This window comes from Populus trichocarpa, chromosome 13 (genome assembly GCF_000002775.5).
Source record: "Populus trichocarpa isolate Nisqually-1 chromosome 13, P.trichocarpa_v4.1, whole genome shotgun sequence".
Lineage (NCBI taxonomy): Eukaryota > Viridiplantae > Streptophyta > Magnoliopsida > Malpighiales > Salicaceae > Populus > Populus trichocarpa.
Window position 1 is genome coordinate 11,685,751 of NC_037297.2, and position 10,865 is coordinate 11,696,615.

The following is a 10,865-nucleotide window of genomic DNA, read 5'->3' on the forward strand; positions in this document are numbered from 1 at the left end:
CATGCATTTCTTTTTATTTTAACAAAAACATGTATTTTAATGAGAAGCAAAGCAAAAAACTTATCATCATCATGAAAGCAAGTTTCAACTAAAAAAAAAAAAAAATCATGAAATCATCGTCTTCAAGCACCTAGGAAAAATACGAGAATAATAAATTTTAGAAAATAATATAAAAACTCTACCACTGATTGCTTGCTAAACATTAAACCATGATTCTTAAAATGAACATGACAATGAATGAGTTCTTACCAAGAATAATGGCCACATTGACAGCTTACTCATTATGGGAAAGACAGTCGTGATAACTTTCTATATTTAAAATTCCTGTTGCGTTTAGCCTAGCTTTATCACCCAAAGCTACCCACAAAATTTGCTGGGTCTTCGGAATGAAAATAATAAAGCACTTCAATTTTTATTGCTGACAAAAAAACAATTGATATTTGTTCTTAGAAAAGTTCATATAAAACATGAATAAATACAGGCACAGACTCCCCAGCCTCTATCAAAACTCTCTACAATCCCATGCTTCCTTTCTTTGTGCTGCCACATGATTTATTTAGGTTTATCTAAGCTTTGTTCACAAATGCATGCTGTTTTGCGTTCTACTACAAAGGTGTCTTTCTTCTTCAAGCTCCCTTTGCACTGCCACAACTTCCCATCCCTTTATTATCTTCTTCATCTTTTAACCATGCCCATGTATAAAGTTGCCCACTGTCTTGCCATTTATTGTTCCAAGATTGTCATGATTTTAAAGACTTGGAAATCTTAAATCTTTATATTTTAATGCCGTCAATATTAGCATTTTTCTTTATTATAAAAGCAAAAAGAAGAATTTTTCTCTCATAATTTCTTTGTTTTGATCATGTATTGTCCTTTCACCCATTTTTTTCCCTTCAAAAAATGCTTTCTTTCTTCAGCTTTATGCAGCTTAATCTGAACTTTTTCAGTTATTCTTCTTCCAATAATCAGCTTCTCTGATTTCATTTCCTGTAAAAGGCTGTATGGCGCTTCTTTAACACCTCACAGTATGCTTACATTTACTTTCTCAACAGATTAATTTACAAACAACATCGTTTAGGCAGCTTATTATACATCAGTTTTTTCCTTTCCATCAAATTTTGGGTGAAGACATTTTGTCATTGTCAATATAACAGATCTGCGTCTAAAACAAATACCTCCCACTTAATGCAATGTTCATGCTTCAGATGTTATGTTTCCAGCACAAATATACCTTTCATAAATATATCTATGCCTTCAGATATTTGGCCTTTCGATTTTAGATGCTTTTCTATGCGTAACTTGGACTGTTTCTATGATGCAGGATAACTGAGTCCAGACCACCATGTGTATGATAATTACAACCAGCACTATGTGTTCGAGCTACTACTCAATCGATGGCAGCTCTATAGGCACTTTTGCTAAAGAAGCTGGGAGCCCCTTTCTTTATTTGCATATGCTTTTGTTTATACCTTTTGTATTGGATTTTATCACTTTCGTCCTTTTTTTGTAGTGCAAGGACACACAATCATGTTGTTTATATATCTTTTCTAATTACCAAAGTGGCCGCATCATGCACTAACGATCTTCTATTTGTCTTTTGCCTTGCAATTTCAACTTCCAAATCTACCATGTTCGTTCTTACAAGAACAATTTACTTGTTGCTATTTTTTAAAAAAATATCCTCTAAGTTACCAATCTATCTAATTAATATTATTTGAGAATATATATAATATTTTTTTAATTCACATGAGATAATAAATCATCTCTTAATTACTTACATATTTTCATATAATTTATATTATACCAAATATTTATCCATCTATTACCCTTAATTAGGATAACATATAACAGGATCAAAACAAAACATTTTTTTATATAAGATAACTTAGTGATATCAAGTCTAAGAATCACTTACACAAGCGTCACATGAGTCTTTTCATAACAACAAATTATTTTTTCATATGAAACTCTCATATAGATCAATTCAGTGTACATATTATATAACAAACACCTATATCTTAATTCTAGGTGTTTCTTATACCTTAACTTATGAGAACAACTGTTTTTTCAATAAAAAAAAAAAGAAACATAATATGTACTAATTTCAACGACTCTAATTAATATCTAGTTTTAATAGAGAATTGACCGAGAGCATTTAGGAACAATGTTTTGATACAATAATAATTTCATAATTATAGCAACTTTATGATTTTCTTTACAAAACATTTTTGTCCCAATAACTTTATTTTTATTACTATAAATTCATTAAAAAATATTAAAAATAAATAAATTTTTTATTAAAAATTAAATCTATTTATATAAATAAAATCAATATAAAATATAACCAATATATGAGATTCAAAGCATATACAATAACATAAATAACCAGTCATTTCTTTTAAAGCACCTGTGGACCAGGTGAGAAAGAGGATAATGGCCCATAAAAAGTTTGTGGCTCTGGCAATTTCCTGCTATCGTATCACCCCCTTTACCACAACCAAACATCAAGGACCATAAACTGATCACATTTCAAGTCCCAGGGGAAGAGCAACGTTGTTTCATCAAGCAAAAAACAATGACCAAATTATATCTCTTGTGTGGCCATAACTTGATCTGTGCTCCCGCATTAACAATCCATCCCGGGTTTCGTCCCAGAATATGTAACATGTGTCAAGAGAAAAAAGTGAGAACAGTTGCAGTCTTTGCTGCAAAATCTGGTGGATTTTCACTCAACTCGGTAAGATATATATTCCTATGGTGATCTTTTTGAGCTCTTTATGATCCAATGAGGCAAATCCATGATTATTAGTATTATTATCAGATAAAAACACACTGGATAACCAATTTGACTGGCACTCAAGTTTCATTGCAAATTGCAATGGTGTATATTTGTTGTTTAGCTGCTGCGACAGCGTGCATTAATGGGACTAGAGTGGCAGTTTTTTATGATTTTATCAAGGGTGATAACTCTACACACTTTCCCTAATAAAAGAGTGACAACTCTACCCTTCTTGGACCATGCAAATGTGGAGAAATTCATACACTGCTCGTCTTTAATATCCTTCATCACGTGTCATGCAGATTCTGAACGGATGTAAAACTTGTGGAGGCAAAGGTGCAATGGAGTGTGCAGGCTGCAAGGTATTGTCCCTTCAACGTGTCTTGTCAGTGTTTTCATACATGGAGTTGATTTTGTAAAAACCCTAGGGCAGAGCATATTCCGAATTGCCCTGTTTGTGCTGCAAATATTTAACTCTTTCTTAACGAAAATAGCAGTAATAATAATAATTCCACTGATTTGTTGCCCTGATTGTGACTTTGTCTACACCTCCTAGCTACCCTTTTCCTGTCAGAGAATATTTCATTATGAATTCTAGAGGGATATTAGTTCTGAATTGTAACTCATTGAAATGTATGTGCCTTTTTTAGTCTCGTCTGAAATTCTGCAGAACTAATGATTTTTTTCTCTCCAGGGAACGGGTAAAAATAAAAAGAATGGAAATATCTTCGAGCGTTGGAAGTAAGTTTTCACCTATTTTGGAAGAACTTAATTAGTTGCTTATCAATTTATATGAAGGATATTACATTCAATTTTTTTTCTTTTACCTGTTTCTGAGGAAATTTAATATGGTTTCAGATGTTTTGATTGCCAAGGATTTGGCTTGAAGAGCTGTCCTAGTTGTGGGAAAGGAGGGCTGACGCCAGAACAAAGAGGGGAAAGATAATACTCACAGAAAGTCGAGTGTTCTCAAGTTACTGTCGTTTAAGGAAAGGAAAATCATCTTCATTGATTTAGCTTGTACCAGCCTGCACCATCATGTGCGCAAATGCTTTTCTTATTCAAGATTCAGCAATCCTAATGTTTTTCAGAAAAATATATATATCAACAGACCTACTCTTGAGATGGTTTTTTTTTTTTTTTTTTTATGGCAATTAGAAAATTCCATAATGTTGTATATTGCAGATTCTATGACCATAATATTTTATCTCTACTGGGGCTGGAAATTGGGGGTGGAATTGGAGAAGGCAAAGATGTGCTTAGTGCTCACAGGAGGGAAGTGCATCATTCGAAACAAACTGTCTGTAGAATTTGGTTTATAATTTTCTGGCTTACTGAATTCTGTTGCACTGTCTCCTGAGGAGTACAACTATCCCAATCACTATTGCACAACAAAAGCTATTCCAGAAACCAGTACTAGTGCTTGTTGGATGTCATTTTGATGAAGCAATAAAATGTCTTAACGATGATCAAAGTGAGATGCAGCTTCTTACACAGATCTGAAGAGTAAGCCATCGGCCACCATGGAAAGCTTAACACAAAGATCCTGGAAAGCGAGAAGTATGGCTACCATCTTGAGTTGCAGATTAGTTGAGCTTCACCAGCCTCAACTTTCAAATCAAACGCCTTACTACTTTTATTTTTATTTTGTTTCAACTGCGCCTTGAACTATTTTATTAAAACTATTTGGCAGCTTATGATGAAAAATTTAGACACATTAAATCAAGAAAGTGATAATGAATACCAGTCAAGCAGTACACATACATCTGAAACAAATTTCTGACTACTTTCTGGTTAGCGCCACTTTCTTTCATTTACAGCCAGTTTTTCCTGTATGAAATCAAAATCTTCTTGGTCTAATTGAAATCAGACACATCTGATTTACACAAGTGTCCCATGTTTAAGCTGGAGGAAGTATAACGAACCACTCTTCTGGTGAATCTCTGTTTTAGTGTCTGCGGAAAATCTTGAAGCCAAGGTTGTGGCTACGAGATGATAGACATTGTCTGCGTTGTCATCGATTACATCCCACCACTCTACTCCTCGTAATCTCCATCTGCTTGATCATCACTATAGTAATATTCTCGCTCAGGAATTTGAATGTACCCAATGCTATTTCGCAAAGCTAACTCCTTTGTCATCTTTCTCTTTTTATACCTTCTCCAAACAGATTGTATTAAACAAGCAGCCCATGTTCTCCATTGGTGAGAATAGTACCTAAAAGCATGCTGCAACTTCTTGCTTTGCAGTCGCTTGAATTGATGTGCAAAAAATTTAAGGTCTTTAGCTTCAAGTGCAAAAGCTTCAACTTCAGAAAGGGCTTTCACAGTTCGTGTTGAAGAAGGCAGGTTTGCACTTGATATTGGCATTAAGGCCCAAGTGAGTAATTCCTCACCACAGAAGTCACCGGGTCTAAGGGTGATGGAATTGAAGAATCCAGACCTTCCTCCATTAGTGGTTGAGCTCTCTAATTGTCCTCTAATGACAAACAACATCTCATTTACTGGATCACCCTCTCGAACTATGTAAGTTCCCTCGGTACTCAATGATGACACCAGGCGTTCACATATGGCATCGAGTAGCTGGTCGTCCATTTGTGAGAAGAATGGGACGCGACGAACAAGGGCCAGAGATAAGTGTCGCTGAATTTCTCGTCGGAGGTCCAAAGGCAATGAATGCAGTATCGATTCTTCATGAACTCCTCTAGTAGCAAGCCATTTGTGCTGAACAAATCGGCGAACACGTTCTTGCAAATCTGGAGGTAACTGGCGATGCCTCATCCACTCTTCTGTATCCCTCCGCTTAATCCTCCACTCTTCAACTCTCACCGTCATAGATTGCAAGTTGGTCTGCATGTTGCCAATTAACTGTGCCGAGAGAACTAAACCAATAATGCATATGAGAATACAGAACACATTCTCACCCAGAAATGTGCTCGTTTCCAAGGTCTGACCATATGAGCTCAGATTTCTTAAGCCCCACCAGAGACAGTACAAGAACTTCTCAATGAAACGTGAGGAAGCAACATCATTGATAAAAGCATCAGCAAATATTCCATACTTAAACGTGAGAGTGTCGTTACGTGCATCACAATTAGCAGGAACATCGGTAACATTCCTCCAATATTGGCGTTCAGGATTTCCCAAACTATTACAGTCTAGATAGCTATGGATGCAGCCTACAATTCCTGCCTTGTTCTCTTTCGTACATTCTGATTTCCAGCAATAGAATTGCCTCCCCATTGACAATGTATACCAAGAAGCACCTAATGCATGGCTGGCCAGCATGTAAAGAATTAGATTGTATCCAGCTCCAGCCCAGGCAGCCTTGGCAACAAAACCTGTAGATCTTACGATCCTTTGATGCAAAGGAAAGATAAGAAACATTCTGGGAATGTATTGAATAAGAACCATTAGCGAGAGCGTGGTGTTGGCATGGTCAGTGCTGTTGTTTCTTGTGGCCGGAATTACTAACCAGATGACAATCTGAGGAAGCGGAAGCGCAGCAGCCAGATCGATGAGGAAATCAGACTTGAGATAACGCATTGCAATCTCCTTAGCATCAATAACAAGTTCGCCCCGTCCAAAAACTCTAGAACTAGGAGCAACAAAAGCTGTACGAAACTTCATAAGAATATGAAGGGAGAAAAACATGTCTGCTATGGACCTAAAATACGTGATCAACACAGAAAGTTGTTTGTCGATGGATAAGCAAACATAAATATAGTCTGAATGGATAGTCATTCGGTCTCGGTTCTGAGGACCAACATAAGGGAGGTAAAAGTAGAGAGGGTCGATGAAGAGTGCAATGATGGAAGTGAGAAGGAAGACATGGTTCCAATACATTACAATCTCGCTGTCCGGATCCAGTATCTGGTACCGCCATAGGATTTGGAGAGGGTTAGGATCTGTTGTGCTGGTGGCATGTTGGTGGTGGCGCCTGAAGCGGCGGAACTTTGCTGTTGGGGTGTGAATAAGTCTATTCATGATCTAATTCCACGGAAGTGTAGCAGGACTATTGATCTGATCCCAAGATGCGTGGAGGATTGGCTCCTTTTCTGTTTCTTGATCATTGATGTCTATTCATTCATCAAAATATATACATGTAGACACAGTGGGGGAATTCAAAGCAAAATATTGATATTTGAATACAATTTAAACAGGATCGTTGCATAGGAGAGGGTGGCTGGAGGGTAATTGGGGGTGGTGGTTTTTCCTCTTCTTTTAGCAGGTGGTGGTGGTGTTTGGACAAAGTAGATTTTGGTGGGAAAGGAAAGAAAGAGCGTGCAACTAGGAGTCAAGACTAGAAACTCGGGAAAACAAAGTTAAATTTGGAGAAGAGAGACGTTATTTATTGATTTCCTACCTAGCTGAGACCCCCAGGGAGAATGTACAGCAACAACATGATCAGAGCAAGAGTTGTGCCTCCGTGTGTTTCTACAAAGTTTTGTTTCTCTTTCAGCTTGTTTGAATCAATTCTAAACTAAAAAAGAAAATTGAATAGTTGAAGATATCGTGTTTCTTATGTAGACCTAAATTATTAACCCATTATACATCTGAGAAGAAAACATTCAACATCAAATTCATTCAAAAATAGGGAAATACATAAAAGTATGTATTTTGCTAATACAATTGACTACTCTTTGTCATGTGCTTTATAAACCCTACCACGCTCATATATCTCCTCTAGCAAATCTTAACATTGTGCTAGGCAGATCCTAAAATCTTTAGGTCCATAATCTCGCTCTTGATCAGCAATGTACTGGCAGATGAGGCCTTGCGAAGGCTACGCCCCTGACGATTTTGTCCATTTTAGCAGATTAAGATAGCAGCAGCTGCCAAACTTGTATCATTGATATCCATCCAGTGCTCTAGTTACCTTTGTTATTGGCGTTAAACTTCTTCATTGTCCTTTTTTTAGCGTGGCTGCATCATTACTAGCATGTTTTTGTAGTGTTGCGAGACGAGCTCGTTCTTTTATAGCAAAAAAAATGAGCTTTCTCTAACTCCTTATTAGCATTTTAGGCTTCATCGAGTTTATCCTTTAGGCTCTTCACTTACCCTTTGTAATTCTTCTTCAGCCCAAGCTCTAACTATTCTTTCCAATCCCATGTCAACCTCTAGCTTTCAGTACTTGAGCCATAGTCGCTCAATGGTAACCTTTCTATCATGTGCATTACTGTTTGGCTGCAGTTCGCTATCTTTGTATGCTTCAGTGTATAGCTATAACATGAAATGCTAAACAGGAAATCTTGTCTTCAAGATGTGTTTATTTAATTAGTAGGAAGAATATGGATTTTGATTTTCTCCCCTTTCCAGACATTGAAATCGATGAATGGTTACTTAATTGATGTGCAAGTCACGGTGACATGATTTTGCTACTGTATTTTCACATGCTATTTTACATAAAGACAATATCTTCCTGCTCTAATATCTACTTATTTAAGTTATTTTCATTTTGTAATTTTACTCCACACAGTTATCTGTCAACGGTCCAATCCTCTAAAACTTCAATTCCCAAGTCGAGTGGGGTGATTATATTGTAATAAAGCTTTTGTGATCAGTGGTGGTATTAAATGATTCAAGCAACCTTTAGCTTGAAATATTAGAGAAGTGGAAATATCGCAAGTTTCCTTTGAATGTTCGTCATCAAATGATTTTAGTCTTCGACGGAATGTTGAAAAAAAAGAAAGAAAGCTAAAGAGATGCAAGGTGATTTTAATCCGTTTAGTACACAGTAATGGGTGCATGAAGAGAGGATATATAGACAATCATATGATGATGTTCAGCAGATGTTACCATCAAAGAAAGTCAAAAGGGGAAAAAGTAAAAAAGGAGTTCCCAGTAAAAGCACTATCACTTCGAAACAATCGCTATAAGTAATGGAAAACTAAAGAAAATTGAAACAGTCGAGGTTTATTTCATATCTAAAACAACTTTTGTAGCTCTAAAGACTCTTTAAAGTTGTTGGCTTAAAGGAATTAATCATGTTTTTAAAATCTGTGATTCATCAGATATCTTAAAGACTTTTAGTTAGTTAGTTCTACTAGTATTACAATATATATATAATGCTTTTCCCTCTAAAAACTAAAAATTCCCTTCAGAAAGAGATGCCGAATAAACCTTTAAGAAGCCTTAAAAAAGACTGTAACATAAAATGGTTTTTTCTTAATCAATTATATCAAAATTAATATCCTCTCAGCTGCCAGTAGCGCCCTCCAAGGATAGGATATGGTTACACGTCATGCAAACCATATTGGCTAGGAAAAAGCCTAATTAACAGATGACTTTAATTATGGAGAAAACCTCTCTCTTCTTCCCCTCAAATTTCCAAGAAACCAAGTTCCTTTTTTTCCCCTATTCTGGGACAGAGCTTGTGGAGAGAATTCTTCAGCATTTCCTTCTTTTCCTTAGGTATTTATGTTATATTTTCTTCTTACGCATGATGATTTCTTTGCCCACGTTGCATTTGAGATGCGCATGCACATTTAACAATGGTGAATTTGTTTTTTTGAGTTTATGCTCTGCAAAAATTAATTGCACTAGTTGATTGCTTCTTCAGCCAAATTAATTTATTTATTCAGTTTGATTGGCAATACCATGCATGGATATAGAACACAATCCTGTAGAGATTTCTCAAAGAAAAAAAATATATAATGGAGGTCATGTTTCATAATTAAGATCTTGATGCAGGAATTCAAAAGATCAACTACACTGTATTTTACAATCTTTTTTCCGGCCTCGCACCTCTTAACATTCACCATGTGGGGTCTGTGTCTTCTTCTCTACAATCACTTCACACCCTTAGGGCCAAGTGGTGTGTGTCCTGATTATAATATCCTTTAAATTCCCTGGAATTTGCATCCCAACATTATTATTACGTCTTCAGAAATCTTGTTTAGCAATTTTATTTTGTAGTGTGCTTCGAGGAAGTACTGTCATCAGATTCAGGCTTCTTTAATTTATATCAGGTGCAATCCTAAAATTCGAGTGAACCATGCCATATTTGAAGAATCACGCTACATTTGCTTTAATAATTTGGATTCGGACCCCATTTCTGCACTCTAGTTGAAGGTTCAGATCAGTTTTTTTTTTTTTTTTTTAAATTGCTTCTCTGCAATTTGGTGGTTCTGTTAACCAGCTTGAAGGTCTGCTCTTGTTTAGTTTACTTGTGCGTGGAGAACTTTTTTTAACAGGGTGCCCTTTTTAAATGCTTGAAAATGAGAATTTGCTTTCTGAAGGAGTTGTTGTTACTAGTTGAGGTTGCATTGTTACCATGGATTCCAGTCATGAAGGGATTCAGATGCTACTGACTGCAGAGCAGGAGGCCCAACAAATGGTTGCTGCTGCTAGAAACTGTAAGGGGATAATAACACAACCACCATCAAAATAGTTTGAAAAATCTCCTCGTTGTTTTTTTTTTCTTTATTCCTTTACACTTTATTGCACCACCAAAAATCTCACGTTGCTGTTCAGTGAAGACAACAAGGTTGAGGCAAGCTAAAGAAGAAGCCGAGAAAGAGGCAGCTCTTTATCGCTCCAATATGGAATCTGAGCACCGAAAGAAAGTAGATGAGGTATGCATATATACACGTTTCCTGAGCTATATTTATTTCCATAAAGAATACGAATTACAGTTTTGTTTGGATTTGTAAACCATGTAGACAAGTGGGAACTCTGGCTTCACAGCGGAACGACTTGGAGAGGAAACTGAAGAGAAGATTCAGAACCTGAAGAAGTCAGCCTCCGAGGTCCAGTCAGATATTGTTGACATGCTCATCAAGTATGTTAAGGCCGCAAAGTGTTGATGCTTGAAGGAAGGAAGGTTAGTGTGGAGCTTGGACCATGACCTCCTGCTTTAAAAGAGAATCACCATGCAAAAAATATTTGTTATCCGGTCTCAGGTTCAGAGCAGTAGCCTGCAACGAAGAAGGGAAAAGAATGCCTTTATGATTTTTATTTTTTATTTTTTGAAACATTAACTTAATATTCGAACATTATTCCTGTGTGTAAAGCTCAATCTTCCCCTTTTTAACAAATAAAATCTAATATTTTTTGCTGTTAGGTTTTTGACCCTGACATCGGCA

General features: G+C 36.4%; 3 protein-coding genes across 4 annotated transcripts; 2 read left to right on the top strand and 1 right to left on the bottom strand.

Annotated features, from left to right (window-relative positions):
* The first annotated feature begins 2,439 nt into the window (after nucleotides 1-2,439).
* LOC18104411 (protein PHOTOSYSTEM I ASSEMBLY 2, chloroplastic) lies at nucleotides 2,440-3,902 on the top strand. The gene is made up of 4 exons (XM_006376176.3): nucleotides 2,440-2,737; nucleotides 3,082-3,141; nucleotides 3,474-3,520; nucleotides 3,638-3,902. Exons 1-4 carry the CDS (start codon nucleotides 2,576-2,578, stop codon nucleotides 3,723-3,725), a joined length of 357 nt encoding a protein of 118 aa, XP_006376238.3. The 5' UTR covers nucleotides 2,440-2,575; the 3' UTR covers nucleotides 3,726-3,902.
* Nucleotides 3,903-4,496: 594 nt separating this feature from the next.
* On the bottom strand, nucleotides 4,497-6,981 carry LOC18104412 (cyclic nucleotide-gated ion channel 18). Its single transcript, XM_024583341.2, has one exon. It carries the CDS (start codon nucleotides 6,763-6,765, stop codon nucleotides 4,816-4,818), a length of 1,950 nt encoding a protein of 649 aa, XP_024439109.1. The 5' UTR covers nucleotides 6,766-6,981; the 3' UTR covers nucleotides 4,497-4,815.
* A 2,084-nt stretch (nucleotides 6,982-9,065) lies between these two features.
* On the top strand, nucleotides 9,066-10,842 carry LOC18104413 (V-type proton ATPase subunit G). 2 transcript variants are annotated; one of them, XM_024582975.2, is made up of 4 exons: nucleotides 9,066-9,192; nucleotides 10,020-10,136; nucleotides 10,255-10,355; nucleotides 10,443-10,842. In XM_024582975.2, the coding sequence occupies exons 2-4, from the start codon at nucleotides 10,055-10,057 to the stop codon at nucleotides 10,584-10,586; spliced, it is 327 nt and encodes a 108-aa protein (XP_024438743.2). In that variant the 5' UTR covers nucleotides 9,066-9,192; nucleotides 10,020-10,054; the 3' UTR covers nucleotides 10,587-10,842. The 2 variants fall into 2 exon arrangements, with proteins under 2 accessions (XP_024438743.2, XP_006376240.3); XM_006376178.3 differs by having other exon boundaries at nucleotides 9,076-9,192; nucleotides 10,036-10,136.
* The last annotated feature ends 23 nt before the right edge of the window (nucleotides 10,843-10,865 follow it).

What these genes read in the sequence shown, in the direction of transcription:
- LOC18104411 (XM_006376176.3), top strand. Translation starts at nt 2,576, where the DNA reads ATGACCAAATTATATCTCTTGTGTGGCCATAACTTGATCTGTGCTCCC. An exon ending in GTGGATTTTCACTCAACTCG is followed by an intron (nt 2,738 to 3,081) that starts GTAAGATATATA and finishes CGTGTCATGCAG; the next exon opens with ATTCTGAACGGATGTAAAAC. An exon ending in AATATCTTCGAGCGTTGGAA is followed by an intron (nt 3,521 to 3,637) that starts GTAAGTTTTCAC and finishes ATATGGTTTCAG; the next exon opens with ATGTTTTGATTGCCAAGGAT.
- LOC18104412 (XM_024583341.2), bottom strand. Translation starts at nt 6,765, where the DNA reads ATGAATAGACTTATTCACACCCCAACAGCAAAGTTCCGCCGCTTCAGG.
- LOC18104413 (XM_024582975.2), top strand. Translation starts at nt 10,055, where the DNA reads ATGGATTCCAGTCATGAAGGGATTCAGATGCTACTGACTGCAGAGCAG. An exon ending in GGTTGCTGCTGCTAGAAACT is followed by an intron (nt 10,137 to 10,254) that starts GTAAGGGGATAA and finishes GTTGCTGTTCAG; the next exon opens with TGAAGACAACAAGGTTGAGG. An exon ending in ACCGAAAGAAAGTAGATGAG is followed by an intron (nt 10,356 to 10,442) that starts GTATGCATATAT and finishes TAAACCATGTAG; the next exon opens with ACAAGTGGGAACTCTGGCTT.